The 26,243-nt window shown below is 43.0% G+C and overlaps 1 protein-coding gene across 1 annotated transcript in view; it reads right to left on the reverse strand.

The window, feature by feature from the left end:
• VWF (von Willebrand factor) overlaps nucleotides 1–26,243 on the reverse strand; it is a 233,184-nt gene that overhangs the window by 39,979 nt on the left and 166,962 nt on the right. The window contains exons 38-43 of the mRNA XM_074935850.1: nucleotides 16,009–16,214; nucleotides 11,013–11,115; nucleotides 10,832–10,906; nucleotides 10,157–10,261; nucleotides 9,476–9,681; nucleotides 8,087–8,236 (exon numbers count right to left, since the gene is read on the reverse strand). Coding sequence (XP_074791951.1) covers nucleotides 8,087–8,236; nucleotides 9,476–9,681; nucleotides 10,157–10,261; nucleotides 10,832–10,906; nucleotides 11,013–11,115; nucleotides 16,009–16,214 — 845 coding nt within the window. The remainder of the gene's footprint in view (nucleotides 1–8,086; nucleotides 8,237–9,475; nucleotides 9,682–10,156; nucleotides 10,262–10,831; nucleotides 10,907–11,012; nucleotides 11,116–16,008; nucleotides 16,215–26,243) is intronic.

The following is a 26,243-nucleotide window of genomic DNA, read 5'->3' on the forward strand; positions in this document are numbered from 1 at the left end:
CCCTGCATGCTCGAGCAATATTTTTGTACTCCTCCCTAGTCATCTGTCCATAATAAACCCTTCATGAAACAGACGGTGGTAGGATGTGTAAACCCGGAGGTGACATGCAAAGGCAGGAGAAAGGCACTGAGAGCTGCTTAGTGAACTTGTACAGAGCTTCGGGCAAAACCCAATGTTTTGAGATTAAGAAGGCAGTCGAGGACGCTAGGTATAGACATAATTGCAGTGGATGGTGATGGCAATGAGCCCATGCGATGAAGTGAATCCATTTAGCTCTGTAGTAGGCCCTGGTGGATGCCCTGCTCTGGAGGAGGATGTATTTCACCAGGCACACCCTGTCTACCCCGAGCCCCATCCAAATACCAGGCCATGAGATGAAGGGGGCCCAGATTGGGGTGTCAGAGTTGGCCCTGATCTTCTACGAGAAGATCCAGTCATGTCTGGAGGTGGAGTGGTGTGCGGGTGGCAAGTCTAAGAAGGTCTGTAAACCAGAACTGGCATGGCCAGAACGGGGCTATAAGTATTATGGTAGCTCGGTCCTGCCAGATCTTGCATGACACATATGGGAGGAAGTGAATGGGGGGAAAGGTATAATGGAGGTTGCCTGTCCAGGAAAGGAGAAGAGCTTCACCCTTCAAATCCTTCTCGTGGTTCCCCTTTCAGTTTTTGCAGGTGGTGAAGAGGTCCCACCATGGGGTGCCCCATTGGTGGAATAGGTATCGGAGTGTGATATTGTGTAACTCCCACTTGTGGTTGAGGAAGAGAGTCCTGCTGAGCATGTCTGCTAGGGCATTTTGAGTGCTTGGGAGGTACGTGCCTTGGAGCTTTACATTGTGTTTGATGCACCAGTTTCAAAGGTGGATGGGCATGGAGCAGAGGGTGGGAGCCCTGGCGCTGCCTTGCTTGTTTATGTACATGACCCCGGCGATGTTGTTGGATAGCAATAGAACATGGGAGAGAATGAGCTCCGCTGCCAGGAGAAGGTGCTCTGAGTGGCCAGGAGTCCTAGGCGTGCCCATGGACATACCAGAGGATTCAGGTGGTGTTTGCGGGGCTGGCTTGTCCAAGCAGCACGGAGGTGGAGGCAGGACAGGCTATGCATGCACTGGTGAGCACTCTGAACAGGCAGCTTCCAGGGTGGCTGCTGGTACTTTTGGATCGCGTTTGCACCGAGCTTTTGCCTCCACCCAGGGAAGTTTGGGCACTGGTGCAGTCGTCTGCAGGTGCAACATCTCACCCAACCTGGCACAGCTCGGGGAGGAAATGCTGCACTTAGTGGCAGTCCACTGTGGGGACCTGCTCTTGTGTCCATGAGTGTGCTTCTTGATGTCATGTCTGGGCCTGTCCTTCACCACTAGTACTGCCAGATCCGGTACACGGGAAGAGGTCGGAGGTAGTGCTCACTGCTAGTGAGATTGCTGTACCGGCAATTCTGACAGTCTCAGATCAGAATGAGCACATGGTCTCATTGTTTCTTCCATGAGGAATTTACGTAGGTGGAGCTCCAGAGCTTCCTGGGTCTGGGGTGGGAAGGACTTGCAGATGGAGCAATGAGCTGCGATATGAGCCTCATCGAGGCAATAAAGACATCTCTGCTATTCGTCACTCACTGAGAATGAGCACGGGCAGGAGAGACAGTTTTTTAAATCCCAGAATGTGTGGCATAGTCCCCAAGGGGTGTAAACATTCCCCAAACGAGGATGACTATCATTACTAACCTACTACTAATCCTACAACTACTATCTACGCTCTAAACAGCTATAAACAACTATATACAAATGGACAGAAGTCAGTTTTTAACAAGAACTAAAAGCCCGAAGGAACAGCGGTTCTGACTCAAGCCATGCAGCCATAAGAGGGAACTGGAGAGGCATCAACCCACATGAACTATTATTCCCTCGGCTGTGAGCATGAGGGGACAAACAATGCATGTGTGGGTCAATGGACACTATTAGGAAAACCTTCTAGGCTGAACTTTGTCCTCACCCATAACTATTTCACATTTGGGGACAATGTATACCTTCAAATCAGGGGCACTGCTATGGGTACCCGCATGGCCCCACAGTATGCCAACATGTTTATGGCTGACTTAGAACAACGCTTCCTCAGCTCTCGTCCCCTAATGCCCCTACTCTACTTGTGCTACATTGATGACATCTTCATCATCTGGACTCATGGAAAAGAAGCCCTTGAGGAATTCCACCATGATTTCAACAATTTCCATCCCACCATCAACCTCAGCCTGGACCAGTCCACACAAGAGATCCACTTCCTGGACACTACGGCGCTAAGAAGCGATGGTCACATAAACACCACCCTATACCAGAAACCTACTGATAGCTATTCCTACCTACTTGCCTCCAGCTTTCATCCAGACCACACCACATGATCCATTGTCTACAGCCAAGCTCTACGATACAACCGCATTTGCTCCAACCCCTCAGACAGAGACAAACACCTACAAGATCTCTATCAAGCATTCTCACAACTACAATATCCACCTGCTGAAGTGAAGAAACAGATTGACAGAGCCAGAAGAGTACCCAGAAGTCACCTACGACAGGACAGGCCCAGCAAAGAAAATAACAGAACGCCACTAGCCATCACCTTCAGCCCCCAACTAAAACCTCTCCAACGCATCATCAAGGATCTACAACCTATCCTGAAGGACGACCCATCACTCTCACAGATCTTGGGAGACAGGCCAATCCTTGCTTACAGACAGCCCCCCAACCTGAAGCAAATACTCACCAGCAACCACACACCACACAACAGAACCATTAATCCAGGAACCTATCCTTGCAACAAAGCCCGTTGCCAACTGTGTCCACATATCTATTCAAGTGACACCATCATAGGGCCTAATCACATCAGCCACACTATCAGAGGCTCGTTCACCTGCACATCTACCAATGTGATATATACCATCATGTGCCAGCAATGCCCCTCTGCCATGTACATTGGTCAAACTCAACAGTCTCTACGTAAAAGAATAAATGGACACAAATCAGACGTCAAGAATTATAACATTCAAAAACCAGTTGGAGAACACTTCAATCTCTTTGGTCACTCGATTACAGATCTAAAAGTTGCAATTCTTCAACAAAAAATCTTCAAAAACAGACTCCAACGAGAGAGTGCTGAATTGGAATTAATTTGCAAACTGGATACAATTAACTTAGGCTTGAATAAAGACTGGGAGTGGATGGGTCATTACACAAAGTAAAACTATTTCCCCATGTTTATTCCCTCTCCCCACCCCCCACTGTTCCTCAGACTTCTTGTCAACCGCTGGAAATGGCCCACCTTGATTATCACTACAAAAGGTCCCGTGTCCCCCCCCGCCACTCTCCTGCTGGTAATAGCTCACCTTAAGTGATCGCTCTCCTTACAGTGTGTATGGTAACACCCATTGTTTCATGTTCTCTATGTATATAAATCTCCCCACTGTATTTACCACTGAATGCATCCGATAAGTGAGCTGTAGCTCACAAAAGCTTATGCTCAAATAAATTGGTTAGTCTCTAAGGTGCCACAAGAACGCCTTTTCTTTTTGCGAATACAGACTAACATGGCTGCTACTCTGAAACCTTCTAGACTCAGGTGCATGCGCACCCACTTATACAATATATATAGGGACCATCACTCGAAGAAGTAATTCTTTCACTCTACTCAGCACTGAAAAGGCCTCTACTGGAGTACTGTGTCCAATTCTGGGCACCACTTTGGGAAAGACATGGACAAATTAGAGAAAGTCCAAAGAGAGTAACAAAAATGATAAAAGATCTAAAAAAACTTGAGTCACAAGGAAAGACTGACAAAACTGGGTTTGTGTAGTCTGGAAAAAAGAAGACTGAAGGGCACATGATAACTGTCTTCAAGTATGTAAAAGGTTGTTATAAAGAGGAGGGTGACAAATTGTTCTCTTTAACCGCTGAGGACGGGTCAAGAAGTAATGGGCTTATATTGCAGCAAGGGGGTTAGACGTTAGGAAAAATGTCCTAACTGTATGGGTTGTTAAGCACAAACAAATTACCTGGGGAAGCTGTGGAATCTCTGTCACTGGAGGTCTCCAAAAACAGGTTAGACATGCCCCTGTCAGGTATGGTCTAGATAATACTTAGTCCTGCCTCAGTGCAGGGGACTGGACTAGAGGACCTATCGAGTTCCCTTCCAGTCCCACATTTCTGTGATTCTATGAATGGGGACCCACCAGAATCATTTGGAGATGGGAGGATGATGTGCTTGGACATCTTTTTTCTGGTTGTGTTTATACTAGGGGAAATTTGTAAGCTTTCTGCTCCTTCTAGTGGTAGAAGCTGTAGCATGGACAGTATATGAGGGGGAAGGAGGTATTACACCATGTCATCCAATCTTATCCTCAGCAGGATTAGACAGCACAGCCATAAGAGCACCTAAGCCCCCTCTATACGAGAGCTTCCACCATTGCTCCCACTGGTAGGGATGCATGGTGCAGAAACACACTTAGAAATTGTCTCATTGCAGATGCACTTGTCATCTAAGAAGGTAGCCAGCTGAACTCTGCCCATTCTGGAGACCTGGGGCTGGGAACCACAGAGAAAGGAGATGAAGAAATGAATAAGGATTTCAAAAGAGGTGGGATAGAGGCAGTGGTGTATCTGACCTGAGTTAAGAAGCTGGTAATGTGTACATTTACAGACAGAATCTGTGGAAGATGAGGGCTAGCTCATTGTCAGTCTTGATGCTAACCTTATTTATGGACAGTGGTGGAGACGCACAGGAGGTCTGAACTGTTTATCTTAACAGAGAAAAGGTTCAGGGGTAACTTAGTCACAGTCTATAAGTATCTACATGGGGGACAGAACTTTGATAATAGAGGGCTCCTTCAGTCTAGCAGACAAAGGTATAACAAGATCCAAGGGCTGGAAGATAAAGTTAGACAAATTCAGACGAGAAATAAGACACAATTTTTTACCAGTGAGAGTAATTAAACATTGGAACATCTTACTGAGGGTTGTGGTGGATTCTCCATCAGTGGACATTTTAAAAAATCAAGATTGGATGTTTTACTAAAAAAAAAATGCTCTAGTTCAAACAGAAATTAATTTGGGGAGTCCCTATGGCCTGTGTTATACAGGAGGATAGACCAGGTGATCGCAATGGTTCCTTCTGGCCTTAATCGATGAGATATAGATAAGAGGGAGTGGTACCTGAATATGCTTTTCTTTACCAAGAAATCATAACAACAATCCCCTGTTTAAGGAGCTTCCTAATGTTAACACGACTTCCTCTGAGATTGCATCTGATCTAAAAGAGCTTTGTGGCCAGTGCAAAGTGGGAAATTATTTTGGCTGGGGCAATGCAAATCAGTAATAAGTTTAGAAGAAGTAGAGTTCTCCACTGTGAAGGTTCTGACAGCAAAAGCACAGATCCTGCCACATCAGATAATTTACTAAAACACCAGAAGAAATGGCAGATTCCCAAAGAAAGCTGCCACGGTGCCCTCTGTGATAATGCTAAACCTTTTTAGTGATTACAATGTTCATACTTAGGGTTGATTTGCACAGAACCTGCAGCTGTGCATTAATAATGATTTATCAGAGTAACAGTTTATTGACAACATTATGGCTATGAGCCAAAAGCCAGTCTGATATTTCAAGGTCTGATATTTCAGAACCTACTAAGGCTAGAAACAAATGCCTTATGCAAGCAGGAAAGAGGGGACTCCCCTGCAGTGGCTTAACACTCTTGCTTCTACTCTTGATGGTTTTTGAGACACTGGAGCCCATCCTGAGCCTTGGACCGATGTAATTTTGGGGGAAAGTCCAGACTTAAGGAAAGAAAGAAAGATTTTTGTGGCAGTGTATTTTTAAAATGGCATCTATTTGAAAATTGCTCAAGTTCTGAGGTGGATGAATGGCCAGAGTGCAGTTGAGGTAGTGAAAGATAAAGGTGATTTATCACATTAATACGACTTCCATGTAGACATACATGCCATCCAACCTTGACTTTCTGAACGTACTGGTGGACACTACATTTGGATCAGCACGTCAGCTGAGATTTTCAAAGGAGTCTAAAAGTGTTAAGTACGTAAGTTCCGTTGAAATTCAGTGGGAGTTGGGCACCTAATTCCTTTTGGCTAAAATCCCAGCTGTAATTAAATGAATAGACTTCAGAAGACGGGGCTGCTCTTTAGGCCACAGAATTTTGAATAACTGAAGTCTTCATAACCAAGTATGCAATGCATGCAAATGTGCAAAAACCTATGCTACTGTAAGCTCAAATGAGAATTTAAACACACTATTCAGGAAATGCAATGAACCTACAGCAATATTAACTCACTCCCAACGCACATGCAGTGCTGTTGGCATTAAGATATACAAATCAATGCAAAAAAACCCCACCAATAATAGCCAGGACAATTTTACTGCATATGTGTACAATGTGGCCAAGTTAACTTTGTTCAAACATTTGAATTTCCAGACACAGTATGACTGGTTTTGATTCAAAGGGTAAAAAGAGTGCTGCTGGATTTTCAGATCCTGAGCTGTATTTGTGGTGTGGGTGACTAACAACCATATTTTGAACGTAACTGAGCAGATTTGATGTGGGAGAACCATTGAGCAAGAGTAGATATCACTGTGATGACCTGGCCACTTTTCTGACCATCATTGCATGTTAATCAATGTGCTTGTTATTAACAAAGCTGGTTTGTGGGAAGCCCTTCACAGGTGTTGCAGGGGGAGGGAAGGATAGCAGGAAAGAGGCTGCAAAGAGCTTTTCCTTCCTCTGGCATTCACTTCCATATAGTCCCCACAGAGGAACTGGGCATGTTACTCAGCAACAAGTGTGTGCAACTAATTGAGGAAAACATGCTGTTCAGTCAGTTGTTTGAATAAACTTCTGAGTTACTGTAATGTGCACCTGATTAGCAACATTTAAAACATAGAACTAAGCAAATAAGTACTTCCCTTCAACCCACAAAGAGCTTCACTGGTGTAACTGATTTGCAGAGATCCATGGGCGACATGATCCATTCATGGGTTCTCCTGGCAAGAAGACTTCATCCAAAGTTGAATCTTAAGGTATTTCACTGCTGTATTGTCTCTTAACTAACCCAGTTACCACCTGCTACTAGTAAACTGCAAAAAGAAAGTCATTCTGGCTTCCTTGTCTTCCAACTGGAACTAGTATTCAGCCTTTTTAAAGTGGATAGCTGAAGCCAGGGTAAAAATTGGTTAAAAATGTTGATCAAGAAACAGGTTTCAGATTATAGAACACTTCTGCTGCTTGGCTTTAGTGTGCATTGGTTTGCAGAGCGCTAACTACTTCATTTTATGGAACTAGTGAGGAAAAACATATAGCCCCAATTTGTCCTGCTGTGTGGTGTGAAGGGGAGCAAAACAATGTGAAGAACCATGGGCTGAGAGGGCACTAGGAAGTGTGTTTTCCAGTCCCACACAGCCAAGGTCAGCTTCACCTCACATACTCTGTGCAACCTACAGCACACAAAGAAAATGAGGAATAGGCCCTGGAGCAGCGGAACCGCTGGTGTAAACTGTACGGTCCCCTTTCCTGTGTGGAGTATAGGCCGTGAAGAGAACAAGGATCATAAATATGTCTGACAGCAGTCTTAACTAATCCTGCCAGGTCTGAAATCCCCAGAGGAGTCAAAGTGCAGTCATTGTGGCTGGTGGCAGCATGCCACATCTTCTAGCTGTGCTGCCATTGTTGAAGGAAGCTGAGTGGAGCATGTGGATAAGCAGATAAATAGGTGGGCTATTTAAACAGCAACAGGAAGCTGAGCAGGAGAGAGGGGACTAGAAGCCATGCAGGCTGCTATGGACAGTGGTGTCTCTCTCATTGATCCAGAGAACTAGCCTGATTGGGCCCAGAGACCTTTTGGACTAAGTGTGGGACTCTGAACCAGTCTTGAGATAAGGGCCGTCTGAACTGCTGTTATAACTGCTCCTTCTCGGAGACCTTCCTGAAGAGTAAATACTTATTGTGTGAGTTTGGTTTGGCTTCCCCCTTGCTTGGATCCTGTGATGCCATGCTATCCCCCACAGTCTTGTTCTGATGCCTTCCTTTAAGTGCTACTCACCTGAGGGCAGATCGTATTGCACTCTTTCTCAAGACATTCTGCAATATGAAGTCCTAGGACAGCATCTTCCATGTCAGTGCAGGTGCAATCTGTACAGCCTTCTTCCCAGGATTTCCCAATGGGGTAGACAACATTGCGATGCACACAAACCTGTCAGTGCAGTGAATGCATCAATGAATACACGTAAGGGCACACGCCATTCACTCTGAAAGGCTGACTTTGTCTGCCCGTCTCTTCTGGGATTTACCAGATCTACCATAACTCTTACAGGATGTATTGGACCCAGTGGAAATGCCTCGAATCTTGAAAAGTTGTGGCTAGTTTATTACAAAAATAAAAGAGTTGCTGAAATCCAATGGGCCAGAGACTGCCTGACTGAATTCTGTGGAGTTAGCCAGGGTTTGACTCAGTATAACTGAAATAGAGATTGGTCCAATATTCAGAGATAATAAAATAATAAAACCTAGTTCTGATATTGCACTTTTCATCAGTAGATCTCAAAGCACTTTACAGAGGTGGTTATGGTATCATTATCCCCTTTTCACAGATGGGGAAACTGAGGCACAGATCAGTGAAGTGTTGTGCCCAAGGTCACCCAGTAGGACTGTGGCAAAGCTGTGAATAAAACCCAGGTCTCCTGTATCTCAACTAGTGCTCTACCCATTAAGCCATACTATCTCCAGATCTTAATGTAGTATAATAGTCTATACAAAGGAAAAAACAGGGACAAATTCTCCTGTGGTGTAACTCTATTAGAGTCAATGGCATTACTTCAGGGATGAATTTGGCCCCAAATGTCTAAGTGATAATAGCTCATGTGAAGAGCTACAGTGAAATCAGTGACCAGAAGCATCAGGCACGGTCAAAATGCAGCTGCTTTAGTGAGCATTTAGATCTAATGTATTCACAAGTATTTCAATTTAATATGACAAGTAGATTGTCATGCATATTTGAATAGCAACAAAAAGAAAGCTTGTAAAGAGTGAAATTCTGAAATGGAACATCTGTACAGAACATAACCCGTGAGCTTTTGCTATTACAGAAGCAAAGTAAAAACTTCAGAATGATCTCTGATATTCATGCTGCCAGAATGACTTCAGAGCTGCTCCATGATTAGCTGTATTTTCATCCTGAAAACCACAGAGTTACTGTAAACAGTTTAGTTTTGTTAATGTTGCGAGAAATTATTACAATTTAACATGCATAGTGATGTGCAACTGTTCACTTCGCTTGTGTACAGTCTTATTACTAAAGCCTTAATGTACCTGTCTGCCGTTGCTTTGGGAGACTTTGCATTACCATGTAAAAACTGAGCTGATTGCTTTTGAGCAGCCGCGCCTTGCAAGAAAGATATTTTCCTCTGTAAGAGTGACAGTTCACTCCCCTCACCTTGTCTGCAATGCAGGTAGTAGTTGTGCAGCCACAGTCATTGGTGACAGACGTAGATAAATATCCAGCTGGGCAGCTCACTGTAGAATTGGCACAGCTGCACGTGCACTCATATTCATCACAACACCGGGTCTTCTTAACAGTCAGCTCTCGATGTGGAGGGCAGGAAGGAACGTGCTCTAGCTTGCATTCCTCTTGCTTGCAAGCTATCAAATAATTAGGTACCACACTGAGCATAGGGCATTTTAGAATGATATAATAGAAACCACAAGTGTAGTTTCTCTTACAAACAAGCCTTTTATATGGCAATGAGATCCACTAGGGATTGACTTCATAAAGTCACACTGGTGTAGAAGCCCCAACTAGCAGATCCTATTGCAAGTTCAGGACCAATGTATTTATTCCTTCAAAAACACCTTCCCTCATTTATTATGTAGTAAAAAGTATTTGTAAAGTGAGTATGCTCGTGATCAGAGCCCCTGCAACTCTTAACATTGCTCTGTTCTACAGTTCATAGTGCATTCTCAGAAAGAGAAAGTAATAGAACGTTTCCGGTTTGCAAGATCGTTACAGGTCCTATTGGATCCAAATTGGTGTTTTCCAGACAGTCAGGCACTTACATTTGTTTGTTTGTTCAACCCCCTTGCTCATATATTGTTTAATGTTTAAAAGATACTTTACCACAAGTGTAAGTTGGTCTACATTCTCCAGGGTTTGTCAATACAGGCTGAAGACCATCTTCACAAGCAGGTACAGCAGGCAGATCACAGGTAACTAAATCACATACTAAGACAAAAAAATGAGGCAGTGTATCAGTTGGTACTTAGCTAGTTAGTCATCAAAGAAGACACCTCATTTTAAGATTTCCATGTACTTCATTGCTTCTCTGCTGACCGAGAATAAACATTAGTGCACAGTTCAGCAGGGTACAATCCAATCTTAGCAATGATTTCAAGAACAATTCCTGCTTGGCTTTAGGTGCATTAAAGTTCTAACATTGTGTTTCACAAGTAAATGTGGATTGTGCAGATGAGATAAATAAAAGCTATTGAAAAAATGAAATAACCATTCTAAAGCCATTGAGACAAATTGTCCTCTGCCCCCTCCATGTACACACATAGGCACACACACAAAACGAGGAAACTGTAGAAATTCATGAAGTTTTTTGTTCTCATGTGGGTTTTTCCCCACATAGAGGTGAATATGGCCCTCAAGTGCTTTGAAAAATACTATCTTAATCAATACTTGATCTAACTGAAAATGCCAATCATAAGTTTGAAAAGTAGCTAGTAAACAAAAAAACCAAGACCTGGGCATCATCATCAACCATAGCTCTCCCCGTTATCTGCAACCTACCACACTCATACTTTGGACAACACTGATCAGAATCCTGGCGTAGTCTGGAAACTTCACAGGGACCACAAACTGCAGCTAGAGTGAGTGGGGAAAAAAACACAATTGTAAACCACACTTAAATAAAAATAAGCAAAGTAGAAATTTTTAAATATATATATATTTAGATTAAATAACAGTTTACGTTTGGCAGTAGGGCAAGGTTGGGTAGTGCAGTTTATTATCCTGTTCTCAAGACACATGCAGATCTTGCAGGGCTCGTTGAAAGGAATCCATGTTTCCATGTGCTGCATAAAAATAACAGGTTGTAAGAGAGAAAGGAAATCTTCTGATCATTGGTATGCAAACTGCTGGAGGGAAAATGAACTAATCTGGAAAATCAGAAGACTACATATGGGACTGTTTTGCTTCTTCTGATAACTGTAAGAATCCAGAGAACTACACAATTTAGAAATTAGGTTATACTGAGATTTAGCAAGAGATGCAAAGAATGCATCAATACAGTCAGAAATGATCATTGTTTTATGCATGCATAATGTTCAGACTTCATGAGCACAACTGCAAGCTACTGTAAATAATACATCGCAATGGTGGTATTATACACACTATGACTGGATGTGCTGGAGTAATAAGAGAAACAATGACGTGTTGGAAGTATTTAGAAGTAGCAGCCTTTTTCCGATTATTAGTATTTAAGCATATCAGAAATAAAGAAACAAAAGCCTATTTTAAGCTGAGAATGTTTCAAAATAGCATGTTAGAATTCCCACTGTATTGGATTCTGGACAGAGGCTAAATTAATACCAAATCAAACACTGTAATTCCTTTGAGATATTCCTTAATGGTAATAAATGCATAGAGAAATTGATAGTGATGTGCGTGATTGTCCCTCAGTGCTGGCTATATTGGAAAGAGGGAAAAGTTGGAAAGTGGACATGTTGGTCCTTGAGTTCATGGACAGGTAAAAAGAACCGTTTACATTTAATATTCAAGCGAGGAGGCAGGTGGTGGAAAGATGTTTCATGGATAATTAAAATACATTTGCATAATCAAATCATGCTTTGAATGAGAGCCTATGGAGGAGAGACTATTGTCCAGAAAAAACCTTTGGGGACTTTCTTGATAAAAGCGTGCTGTGATCCTTACTAATGCAAGAAGAAGGGTGATGTCTAGGCTGACCACCACTTAGCCCTGAAGATGCTGTATGTAAGCATCATATGAGTCAAAAAGGTCTTTTAGACAGCATTAAATGCGAAGGTTAATAGTGGGACTACAACAAGAGAAGCAACACATTGAAGCAAACTGATAGAAAGATCTAGCAGCCTATAAAACAAAGGAAGTGAGGCTAGTAAGTCGTCAGTCTGTGGGGAATCTGTCTCAGTGGAGGAAAGTTCACATAGGTAAGTTGCCAATAAACAGCATTATCCCAGGGATTGTGGAAGCACTGCATGTGTATTGTCCGACCATTTAATAGAACGTGATTAGAGTTGTCTGCAGGTGGACTAAAGAGGATGTCATGTTATTTCTGGTATATTTTCAACACCAGCAAACAGTGAAACACTTGAACTTTTCAAGACACAATGAAATGATCACAAATCTGCTTTCACAAATACTTTGTCCTCAGTGCTATGGCAGGCTTTTCCTCAACATATCAGTAAGAACCTCTCTATAACCAAGACCTGGGTTAAAGCAATCTGAGTTGTTAGACACCCCTCACATATGGACTTCCTGTAGCTTTGCGCTGCTCTATGGCCTCACCCCTTTGCCATCGTCCCACCCTTCCTTGGAAAAATAGTGACAGAGGCCACTCATATAAGAGCTGTTCGCTGATCTGGTAGGGAAACCTTCCACCGCTCCTCCCTGGACAGGCAGTGGCCTCCCTTGTTCCTGGATTACTACACTCTGCCTTCAGGTGGGCTGGGGTTTCTCCGAGAGGACTGAGGACTCAGCCTCCAATAAACTGATCAGAGGACCCTCTCTGTGTGGTGTCGCTGGAGGACACTGCAGCAGCAGCACCAGCTTGGGGTATCAGTAGCAAGGGCCCTTCAGACACAGAGCCGACTGCTGGGATTGTGTTGGAAGAGCTGCCCAAAGCAGAAGATTTCAGAGTTAACAGCCCATTGAGATGCATGTGACAGTTTGTACCTTTTAGGGCTACCGTTTCAGGCTCTGTGCAGACACAGGCGGACATCACTGCATCTGTTACATTCAAGGAGTACTTGTGGCACCTTAGAGACTAACAAATTTATTTGAGCATAAGCTTTCGTGAGCTACAGCTCACTTTATACTCAAATAAATTGGTTAGTCTCTAAGGTGCCACAAGTCCTCCTTTTCTTTTTGCGAATACAGACTAACACAGCTGCTACTCTGAAACCTGTTACATTCAAGTTTTTCTTTACAAGGGCTAGAAACATTTATTGTAAATGAAAACAGATTCTGACAACAACATGTGACTGAGGAGCCAGGGCCCTAGGCATGGGTTTATAGTGCTTGTGCCTTAATCTGCACCTGTCCTATCCATCCCTTACAGAAATATTGTGATGAAAGCACTAGAGTCCTTGAGATGAGTGGGATCTGTGCACAGTCTAGAACTTAAACAAAAAGGTTTAGGCTTGTAATGTTACACAGTGCAAGAGAACACATTTGTCAGGCAGCTTTCTCTCTTCAGAGACAGAATCAAAATGTATTCTGCTCCATCCACATTAGGTCACCCGTGTTAAGCAACTGGTGTCTACCAGTCCATTAAAGGGTCAGGTAAGTCCAGCTTCACTATTTAAAACACAGATTGAAAATCTGGCCATAATTTGTCTTTGATCAGAGGCACTGAGCGCCCGGGACTCCTAATGCCGTTAATAGGAGCTGCAGATGCCTAGCACCCCCTCTGAAAAATCTGGCCATTGATTTTGAGCTTGCCTTTTGCCCTCTTCCCTAATTAATTTCAAAACTTCCTGTGGCTATTATGTACATTAAATTAATTCTTTAATATAAATTCTTTATATGTCACTATCAAATCTACAAGAACGGTCATTGCTGGAATGAATGGATCATTACCTATTCTTACAGTAATACTTACACAATACCAGCAGGTGGCACTAATGCATAAACCATATTAATATACAAGAGACGCTCATTACAAGCAAGGCTTTTCGTACCACATTAAGCAGCCTCAGGGTCATATATAACTGTTAATATACGCTAACATCAGTAGAATTTCTGCTGTGGACTGGCAAGCAGTATGAAGATTACATTGACAATGTAGTGATGTAGTGCCTATTTTAATAAATCAAGTGCATCTTTCATCACTACTGAATCATTCATAACAGCCGAGAGTTTGCTATATAGTTTTATATTTTGTCATTATGACAATTAATGTAAACAGTGCTTAATTTAAACAGAGCAATTGCCCTTCCAGAAGTTTTATGCATAGATGGTCTGGTCTTCCTTTTGTTTTAATCAGTTGTAAATGTCTATAACATGCATTATTGCTGAAATATTAGTCTAATTTTTTTACCAGTGCACATCCATTAAAACAAATTCTACTGTTCTGCCTGAAAAATAGGAAATCCATCTAAAACACACTCTCTCTCTCTCTCTCCCCAACATGTAAAAGAGTGTGTCTGTTACACTAAGCATGGTCCATAAAATGAGAACCAAGCCAGATCTCAAAATGAATTCAAACCATAAGCAGACATGCACTGCAAGAAGAAAAGCCTGTCCTCATTACATTCCCATGACAGAGCTGCAGACCTAAGAAGTTTGATTGACTTTTAGATAAGATTCAGATATGGCACCTAAAAGGTTACATGATTATCAGAACTGAACATGGACTCGGAACCTTCTTGAGTCTTGCCCATAACTATAGAGCTATATGCTCCACTCAGACCCTGCATGGAAAGGAGCAAAACTTCTCCCTTCCTCAGTGCTGCACAGTGGAACTGGGCATGCACGCACACACAGGAAACAACAACTTGATGGGTCTCTGTGTAAGCCAGGGAGCACTGGGGCGGGGGGGGGGGGGGGAAGAGGGTAGAGCTTGGCATGGCCCTTGGACAATCCACCTCATAGCACATGGCATATTTCTGCACATGTTAACAGTGAAGCATTCACTTCTCTTTCATGGACTAGGCTCCTCTCCCAGGGTGGAGCAGCACTCAGCCACCATGTGGAAGATGGTACCAAAATGGCTCACTATACAGCTAGTGGTGGGAAGGGACCTGAAGAGAGCATACAGGGACAGGCACTCCATGTGTCAGACAAAGAACTGCTGGTAGGGGCCATCTGTTATCATGGATTTCCAGTTTCTGTGGTTTTTAGACCATACCAATAATACCTCCCTTTCTATGTTTGCCAGAGGTCCCGTCCCGCACTTAGCTGAGGGGAGTGGATTTTCAGTGGGAAAGAACCCATGGATTTATTAAAGGAAACATTCCTTTTCTGTCCATTTTTGAGTGGAAGGGGACATTACAGCCTGAGATTGGACCAGGCTACTTTCGTCACTCTTGTGCTAACTGCTGAGAAAGTTTCAGGGTTGGTCCACACTGCCAACTTATGTTGGTATAATTATGTTGCTCAGGGGTGTGGATTTTGAGCAGCATGGTTATACCGACCTAACCTCTGGTTTAGACAGTGCTATGTTGATGGGAGGGCTTTTCCCATCGATATAGTTACCGCCTCTCGGGGAGATGCAGTATCTACTCCAACAGGAGCAGCTCTTCCATCAGTGTAGTTTCAGCACCTATGCTGTAAGTGTACACTAACCCTTGGAAACCTTTCCAGTGCCTTGCCATGGAAGTAAGATACACTCACAGCATAAGGAACCCCAGGAGTCTAGTTTTATGTTTAAACTGGTGTTTGCTGGTAAAAGCCTGCTGGGGGGAAATAGATCTCTTAGTAAATAGCAGTTTATGCCATTCCCCGCTCCCCTCAATCTTCCTCCCTGCTTCTTCCACACAAATTTGTCATGCATTTCCTGGTCTCAACAGCCCCAGCTGTGAATTTTATGTTGAGCCTAGCCAATTTCACACTGGGGGAGCTGCATGGGGCAGACAGCCGGCCAGCCATGAGGAAGCAGACTGAAAAAATGTCTGAAGGGAAAAATAGGCAGACTTATCAGATATAGATTCATTTGTCAAAACACACATCCTGACAACTCCGTAGATAAGCAGTAACTAGACAGCTACCTGATGGCGTGTTCCATCTTCGGCGACGCATTGTGTGCAGACTTCCTCGTCAACACAATTACTATTTAAAGTCACCTGTCCGGGTGGACAGAAGCAGCCTTCTGTGGGATAGTCCTTGCAGACACTGATGCTGGTGCTGTTCTCACAGTGCTTTGTGCAGCTTGTTCGACAGTGATCATATATCAAAGAGCCGGGGCATTTTACAGCTGTAAGAAGACGGACGAGAACACTTCAGAAGAGATGTGAACTCAAAGCAATCATTTCACTTATAGTTTTCTCTAACACTTTTTCAACCTGATTGCCTTTGAGGATATACTGATTATAGCCTCCATGGTGGTCAACATTTTTCAAAATAAATTTGTAAAGCAAACAGAAAACATGGATCTCTTTGACACAGGGTTTGATAAAGGGTTTAGAAAAGTTTAAAAAAACTGGGTGTGTTTAGTCTCAAGAAACAAAGACTGAGGAGATCTGATATCAGTCTTCAAATATGTTAAGGGCTGTTATAAAGAAGACAGGATCAACTGTTCTCCACATCCACCAAGGGTAGGCCAAGAAGTGATTGACTCAATCTGCAACATAGGAGATTTAGGTTAGATATTATGAAAAACTTTCTAACTAGAAGGATAGTTAAATGTTGGAATAGGTTACCAGGTTGTGGAATCGCCATCATTGGAGGCTTTTAAGAACAGGTTGGACAAACTCCTGTCAGGGATGGTCTAGGTTTACTTGGTCCTGCCTCAGCACAAGAGGATGGACTAGACAACCTCCTGAGGTCCCTTCCAGCCTTACATTTCTATGATTATAAGGGTTCCATCTGACCCTATAATCAATGTCAAACAATTGATGGCCTAACTTCTGTCCTGACTGATACCCCATGCAGAATCATTGGGCCAGATTCTTAACTGGTGTAAAACGGAATAACTCAATTGACTTCAGTAGAGAGATGCTTATTTACACCAGTTGAGCGTCTGGCCCATTTATTTCCAGGGGTATAAGGCAAGGTAGAATTTGGGACCACCATTACATTTATTAAGGTAGCAATATTTACACAGTGTGATCGGGAGATCTCCAAGAGAGAGACGGGCATTGTAGGAATTTGGTGATTTGGTGTGAGGCAATATTCCCTAGGAACCAAAGAAACGCCAATGACAGCATCTTTTGGAATTCCAAAACCTAACCCCAAACTGGCATCCTTTGGATTCCAGTCCTACTCATGGAGAGGGTTTCAGAACTACATTCCCTCCTTTCTGAGCCAATGAACAAAACTTATACTGAGGGGTTCATGCTGTTGAAGATGCCAACTTTCAAATGAGCCATAAAATTAAGGCTCTGGCCCCTTGTCAACATTAAACATCCTATGGCACTTTTCATAAGAGAGTAGGATGTTCTTAATGTCAGTGGATGCTTCTCCACTGACTGTAGTGGGTTTTGGATCAAGCCTACAAAGACTTCTCTGCCCAAATCTATAAGCATCTATCTTAGGGTTTTATGCTGCTGCCCAGCACATCTGATCACCTTCCATGCACATTCAAATAGCAATAGTGAAGTCCCTTGCAGACTTCATATACCATAGCACCTCTCTTTCCTCCCTTCTCCTCTTTGGCTGGCATTTGAGAAGCCAGCTGGGTTCAGGCAGCTCCTCTCTATTCATTCAGCAAACCAAATCCTTGACTCACAGATGTGCTTCCAAGAAGCTCCCACAAACACTTTCCCCCTTAATGTATAATAAATTTGGTGTTTGGATATGTGTGATGCAGACATTTAAAACTATGTCTTCCCCTCTTCCCATTTAAAGCAAACAAAAAATTTTTTTTTTCATAACCAAGGAAGGACAGAGCACCACTTGGCAAAAGAAATGAACAAGCTTACATGAAATGCATTTGCTGGAAGTGTCTACAGGCCAAGGTGACAGGGAAGATAGATTAATAGATTCTAAGGCCAGAAGGGATGACTGTAATTCATCTAGTCTGACCTTCTGCATAACACAGGCCATAGAACTTCTTCAAAGTAATTGCTTTTGACCTACAGCGTATCTTTAAAAAAACCCATCCAATCTTGATTTAAAAGTTGCCAGTGATGGAGAATTCACCACAACCCTTGGTAACTTGTTCCAATGGTTAATTACTCTCACTGGTAAATATTTATGCCTTATTTCATGTCTAGCTTCAACTTCCAGCCCTTGGATCTTGTTATACCTTTGTCTGCTAGACTGAACAGTCCAATATCAAAATTTGTGAGTTGGCAGAGTGAAGGGAAGGGGGATACTCCATGCAAAGCAGGAAAATCACTCCCAACTTCCCTTTACCTCAGTGGTAGAATTATAACCAGGAGATTCTAGGAGCCCATGACTATCACCTCTAACCCATCACAGCCTCAGTTCTGGCTGCTCCCCCAAGATTTTCAGATAATGTAGGCTCTGCTGTGGAACCTTTTGCTATGAGTGTGGCATTAAAAACCAATGACTACCCACACACATTCACCCTCTCAATCCAGAACTCCTCACCAACTGGGTGTTTCAGTATCTACACACCTCTAATGCTGAATAATTGTATGTCCTAAAGAGAGAAATAATCATTTTAAACTCTCTAAATAAAATGAACAGCAGAGGTCAAAAACAAGTAGTTAGGAGACTAGTTCTTCTGCCAGGTTAGCCTTCACCATTCCATGTGAAATCTAATTTGAGTTCCAGTTTCTCTGATGCCGACATAATTATTCCATGCAATCTATTCATTGATATTGTAGTCACAGCTTGCACAGGCTGTGTTAAAAAGGCAGCTTCCTCCTTCCAAGGAGGGAAAAGAATAGTCAGTATAATTTCCTGTAAACCGATGTAATATGTAACAAATTTTGAAGGGTCTTACCAGCAGATTTAAACACTGACAAATACTGCAGCTGGTCAGTTTTGCTTTGAATTACTGTAGCTATTATTAATAACTATTGTTACTGGGGAATAGTGTGTGTGAGAGAGAGATGAGCTCCTGGGACTATGTTTCTGACCCCAGCAAAATAAGACATTTTAAAGTTCCCAGTAAAAGTTAAAGATGATATTCTATATCAGGTTCTGCTTTTTCCACAGAGATCCTCTGGAACAGAGATAGAATCATAGAATCACAGGACTGGAAAGGACCTTGAGAGGTCACCTTGTCCAATCAATGCACTCAAAACAGGACTAAGTGTTATCTAGACCATCCCTGACAGGTGTTTTTCTAACCTGCTCTTAAAAACCTCCAATGACAGAGATTCCACAGTCTCCCTAGGCAATTTATCCCAGTGCTCAACTACCCTGACAGTTAGGAAGTTTTTCCTCATGTCCAACCTAAACCTCCCTTGCTTCAATTTAAGCCCATTGCTTCTTCATCTTCAATTGTAATCAGTAGGGTTCTCAGGACCTCACCCTTAGTTACCAATCAGGGACCTTAGTTATTATTCAGTGAAAGCCAGTTCAGTGATGGAGCAGAGATGATGGGATCATCTCTATGAATTTGTGAACCTGGGTGTTTTGTGGTCTATGGTAAGTCCACATTCTCTTTTATAAACAAAAATATTACACTTTGCTTTGCTTATTTTCTGATCTGCCTCTCCAATAGCAGAGAGGCTGCAAATCCTTGCAGCTGTAGTGCAGTAGTAAGTGTGAGTCTGATAGGCTTAGTTACAACCAAGGAGATTTTATTTCGGTTAGACTGGGACCACTGCTTAGTAATGCACAAAATAGGAAAAAAGGAACAAATAGCCTATCTCCTTCCCCCTCAAGCCCTTTGCACAGTAGGCAGGTGCAATCTTTGTCCTTGCACTTCTGTCAAGGGTTTGTCAATGAGAGTGGCACTAGAAAACCCTTAGGGGGATGGAGAGCAGTGAAGGTGTTGCTCTGACCAGCTCTTTCCATGCCAGCTGGTTGAAGTGGGACAGTGCAGATAAGTAAAGCATCCCACCCCACCCTGTGTTCTCCCAGCTTTTATGCATGGCTCAGGCACCGTATCTCCAGCAGCCCCATCTCCTACTCACGCCATGACTAAGCTCCAAACTAACCCTGAACCATGAACTAAAAAGAAGGCTTGTGCCATCTAGGGCAGAAGTATCCAGCAAACGAATAAAAATAGGTGTCATATTAAACTTCCTCCAGCATCAATGAAATTGCTTTAATTCCTCCCTGAAACTGGTCTTGGCTTGCTGTAAACCTGAAGAGTAAAAGAGAGCTGTTAAGGAAGGATTTAATGTTAGTCATTTCAAAATGTTACCTAGAGCAAGTTTGATTCTTAAAAATCTTCCAGGAATTTGGAAAGAAAACATGACTTTCCCCCTTGAATGAAGCTCAGTGGACAGGGCTGAAATGACAGCAGGATCTAAGGGAAAACATCTGCCCTGGCAGACCAAATAGAGACACAAGGATCTCAGATGATTTCTGTAGTAAAATAATCCCATACATCTAAATTTGGAAATACTTTCCGTTCCATATGGAAACCAGTGGACTACAGCCAGACAAAGGCAGACAGGGAACTCCTGCCCCTCCTCTAAAGACCTTCCCTGTGAGCATGGCCAAAAGAAGGAAGGAGTGGGCCTATCTTCCTTCCCTTTATCTCTTTGTGTATTTGTAGGGCCCTGGTCACTACTGTCTCACAATCAGTAATAGAGTCTGTCCGCACAACACCCCTATGAGGTAAAGGAGTATTATCCCCATTTTAGAGATAGGGAACTCAGATACCGGATAGATTACCTGACCTCCCATGATCACACAGGAGAGTAGTGAGCCAGGAACTGAAACCTGGTCTCTTGAATCATAGGCCTTGTCTTTAGTTCAGGTTTATACCTCATGATCAACCCTGGTTTTTCTCTTGAACACAGTACACATTCAGACATCTCTATCAGTGCCACACAGAGGCAGCCATCACACTCTGAGGGCAGACCATTACACTCTCAGGGCAGACCATGAGGTTGCTTTTAACGTGTGTTGCTACCACTAGGTTAATGCAGTGCAAATGTGTAGCCACAGGCACACACAACAAATTAGATATAGTTCTCCAGTCCCTTCCCATAAAGCCCACTGGGAACCCATTCCTGTGTACTATCTTGTCATCTACCTGTGCTCTGACCTCTGACTGAGAGTGATCTACCTTCATATCCCTGTGCTCAGTATCCGTGGTCCCACCCTGCTTGCAGTGTCTCCAGCTTCACTCATCTCCGGTCTTTGCAACAGCAGAATAATGGCCCTCAAAGGAGCCGATCTGTCAGCATGCAGCCACCTAGCCATATGAATCTTGGTGCAGCTTTGGGCCAAAGTGAGGAAAGCCCATTTGACGCTACGAAGAGGAATATGGAACTGTACAATGATATATCTCAACAGCTAGAGGAAGAAAATGGAATGAAACAACCACACAGCAGTGCAGAGATGAGATAAAGGGGTTCAAGGTAAGGTTCCAGGAGACCAAGAATAAGACAACCTGTCCGCTTTACAATAAACTGAACTGTGCTCTGAGCAGTCCAGAATCCTATCCACTAGACCATCCTTCTTCCTCGAGTATAGGGGACCAGCTGAGGAGTGGCCAGCCCTCAAAGACTTTAAAGGTGAGGGGCTCAGGCCACATATTTGTCCCTTCCCAAGAAGACAACCAAATATTAGAGATGGGTGGGGGCAGAGAAAGAGCAAACCCCTGGAAATGGCCCCTCTAAGTAAAGATGGACTCACCTTTTATAGGTCATTTTTATAGGGAAGTGGCTGCATGTGCTATAAACGATCCAGGGCTATTAATGCAGCACTTGTCACCAGCACTTATTTTTTAAAAAGGGTTTCCCCCCAGTGTTACAGTGATATTACCAAACAGAAAGGTGAATCACTACTGTGTGCCCTGCAGTTCCCAAGTGCTTGCCAGCTTCTCTTGCTTGCAACTGATTAATTAAATTGCAACAGAAAATCACAATTAGCACTGATGTCATAAAATAAATAGGTTTCAGAGTAGCAGCCGTGTTAGTCTGTATTTGCAAAAAGAAAAGGAGTACTTGTGGCACCTTAGAGACTAACAAATTTATTTATTTCGCTTATGCTCAAATAAATTTGTTAGTCTCTAAGGTGCCACAAGCACTCCTTTTCTTTTTATAAAATAAATAGGTTAACTCTCCAGGACCATCATTTTGTTCTGTGACTGTACAGTGTCTAGCACAATTGGGTGCTGGTCTGTGACTAGGGCTCTGAGGCACCACAGTAATACAAATAATAAATAAAATAATAAATAATAACAAATAACATCTATCATAGTGATGCAGCCAAATGAAAACAAGGAAGGGAACGAAGGCAGAAGATGCAGGAGAAGGAACAGCAACAACAAATCCCCAACTTTCCTCAAGGGAACACAGGAAAAAAAGCAGAAACAGATGTGGATCTTTATGATGTAGTGATCATTCTTTCTGTTACATGCTGAGATACTGCAGTAATGAGCAGGGTATAAATAGAGATTGATAGATAATAGATAAATAGACTATGTTACTACCGTGCACATGATATACCACACAAGGATTCGAAGTGAAGACACTTGATACCTAGTGAGGGCATTTATAATCTGTCCTTTTTTATCCTTGAAAGCAGGGGTGATTTTTAAAAAAGGGGGATTTCAATCCTGCAGGAAACGCTAATATTTTGATATTTGTTTTCATCCTAAAGTGGGATGAAATGTAGAAACATCAAAACATTCTAAGGAACAAAAAGTTCAGAAAAAATTTGATTCAGAAATGTGGAAAAGTTTTCAGCTGAAATGAAACATTTTGTTTAGGGTCTAGTTGACAGCAGTCTCTGCATGATCCCAAGCCACCACAATGCCTCATGGGAGTTGTAGTTCTAGGCTCCTCATATCCTCATTCACCCCCATGGGGAAGTCTCTCAGGATACACTGTGGTCTCTTTCTGTGGTAGTCCAATGACACACCGTGGTGGCTCAGCCACAGAGAGTGATCATGGAGAGTACGGCCCATAAAAGAAAAGAGGTATGTGTGGAATCCAGAATTTCAACTACCAGAGGCATTGCGGTGACTCAGGTGGACACAGAGATTAATGCCGACCCGAAGCAAAATATTTCATTTCAATTTTTCTGACAGAAAATTCTGCCCAAACCACTTTTCCTCTGGAAAATTTCAATTCTGACAAAACCCCATTTTTCAACAGGAAAATTTAATTTGATTTTTTTTTCAAATATCCCTACCTGCAAGTTATTTATTACTAGGATATGTGCAAGACAATCTAACAAAGGTACTATCTTTGCAGTGTTTCCAAAAGTAAATATCTGACAGCAACCAAATCCACTGAAACCACTGCCAGAAACCTTGCTGTGCTGATTCCTTCCCTTTTCAGTCCTCAACGGCCCTCAAACTCGACCATTCTTTTAGGGTTTGGTGGTTCTTTATTTCTTCATTGCTGTATTACAGATTACACTCCATCTCTGAGAACTGGAGAAGAGTATTTGGGCTTGCCCTTAGAAACAAGTATTTAATACCCACCATGCTAGATGACTTCAGAGATCACTTACATACACACAGCTAGGTGGTTAACAAGAAATGGGGTGACAGAGAGCTGTCCAGACCCAAAGGCAGCCAAATACACAACAAGAAGTTTGGATTTTTAGCCCAATTACAATATAGATCTGGATTTCAACCAAAACTGTAAAAATGCCATGAGAACAACTTTTACACTAGAAAACCCCTGTGGGAATCTGGGGGTGGGACAGAGCTGGTAGTACCCAGAGGAAGCTGGCTTATAACTCTGAAGAGTTCAAGGTAGGGGGAAATGGAAGACTGGGGGACCCTTCCCAAAAGGCAGCAAGGGTGGTGTTGGTCCCAAGGCAGGTGGAGGGAACTAGAGGCGAAGCTGGGGAAGGGGCCCAGTTTATACTTCTGAAGCCCACAGTGTCACCGTCCTTTTCCAGGCCTGGATCCAATGGAAGATGGATCCAGAATTTGCAATCTGGACTGAACCATTCACAGAGCTCATGGACATTCAGACCTGCAGTACTGGTTTAAGGCCAACCCTGGAAATAACTAGGCAGCCTAAGATTTTTATTGTTTTTTAAAAGACACAACTTTGCTTAGGGACAGATCCTATTCCGAGATGACTAACCTTTCCTAAGTAAAAGCACTGCTACTGTGTAAGATACACTTCTTATAATATTGCTCATTTGCAACATGAATGCTCATAGGCTAGGTCAACAGCTGTATAAGCAATCAGATTTTCAGATAACTAAGCTTCCCTTCCACCCAAAGATGATAAGAGTCTCCATGATCTTTGCATTAAACCATATACTAATTCTACAGCCCTCTTCAGCACATACCTAACAAAACGGGTAAGCACATTCAAGTCATACATGTTCTGTGCCCTGAAGTAATACAGCTAGTACAGCTTACTGTGGGCTAGATGGTGGGCTGCTTAAGTGCAGCTGTGCTATGTGTGGGGAGTGTACGAGGAGTCTTTGCATTCTCACACCAGGGTCAGCTACAGTTCTAGTCCATGCATTCCCATGAACACAAGAACTGTTTCCTACCAGTGCCCCCATATCAGCCATCCCGAAGAGGGTGGGGGGAGAAGGAGAAGGAAGTTGGAGCATGGCTCTGCCCCTGCTGAATTGACCAGTGGTGCTGGGCTGGCACTGAATGGAGAGCATGCTACACCCCCTTAAGGGATGTTGCAAGTAGACATATTCACCCGGCCCAGCTGGGAGCTCAGGGAAGAATTGTTCTGCTGAAGTGTTGCCATTCTGCATTGCCCCAATATGGCTGGTGTCTAATTTAGCCCTGTATAAATAGCCTGGATTCACTGAAAAAATCTTATCTAGTGGAATGCCATTGTTTATAGGTTTGTAATGTTATAGAATGATTAAGCGATGCTGTCTATTGAGTCGTTAATGTATTCTGCACAATGTCCCAGTAATCAACCATTTTATTTTTGGCAGCTATACACATGCACCTGCTTTCAAAAAAGAAGATGCCATTGTTAAGACACCAATGGCTGTTTTATGTAACTAGTAGTTAAACTGGGGAGTTCTTTGGGTGTCCTGGTGCAGTGCATCATACGCTGGGAATTTGAGGAACGCAGAGAAGTTGTTAAGAAGCCTCTTTGGCATTCTAGCTTGGATGTTGCGATTTGGAAAGTCTGGTTGAAGTCCTCAAATCTAAGCAATGGCAGGCCATGTTCTCTCTCCATTTTCTAGGATTATATGCCATATAGAACGTTCAGAGTGTATTGTTTCTTAAAAGATTTATCTGTAACAATAAAGTTCTCCAAAACTTGCTTTGAAAGTGAAGACGGACATTAACTCAGGGATCAGGCCAAATTCACCTTCCTCTTTTTTTTTTTCCTATGCTCCACTCAATTTGAGCCTGAAACATGAAGAAAAACAATCCCTGTGATGCCTCGTATAGTGCCATGCAATGTGGATGCTCGATGGACAGCATTTTTGTTACATCAGGTCCTTCAGGGGTTGGTTCTCAACCTGTGGGATGGAGAGTGAATAGGGAATGAGAAGGAAAAATAAAGATAAAGAACAAAAGTATAAAAACTGGGGAAAACCATACACAGAAAATACACAGAAAGGGGGGAGAAAAAAAAAGAGAGACAGAAGAGAAGGGGGAAGATAAGAAAGAGGGAGGCAGACAAAGAGAACAAGAATGACTGGGACATGGTGACCATGCCAGCGCATTGAATAAGGGAATATTTGGAGGGAAGGTGGCCCATGTTCATATCCATCATAAACAGAGGGCTGTAAACCAAAAAAGTTGAGAGAGCCAGTGCCTCGTCTGCATATCCTAGTACAACAAGCCTTGCACAGAAGGCAGGAATATTCATGGGGACAATACATGGCATCAGCAGCCCCAATAGTCACTTATCTTTATTTGTTGAGGTTCACACGTAGTGCCCATCAGCAAATCTCTGGGCACATGTGCAACGCAACTGCTTAGTGCATATGTCGTCTTCCTCTGTGGTAGGTCTGTCAGTATGAATAGCGGTCATAGGTAGAAATTCATGCAAGCGGATGAGAATCGGTGGATGAGTAAAGATATAAGAAACCTACTGATCCCAGGCCAGACACACACATCTTTCCTCTCTCTACATATCTCTGGCCATCTGCACTGCTAACACCCTTGCCATATTCTCCCCCGCCCCACAATCAATGGCTGCACACCTGTGACCTCTTCCCCTCCAACACATCCCCACTGGGATTCACAGAGCATGCAGAGCAATTTACTACTGACTTGGTCAGT

Source organism: Natator depressus, chromosome 1 (assembly GCF_965152275.1).
Source record: "Natator depressus isolate rNatDep1 chromosome 1, rNatDep2.hap1, whole genome shotgun sequence".
Taxonomy (NCBI): domain Eukaryota; kingdom Metazoa; phylum Chordata; order Testudines; family Cheloniidae; genus Natator; species Natator depressus.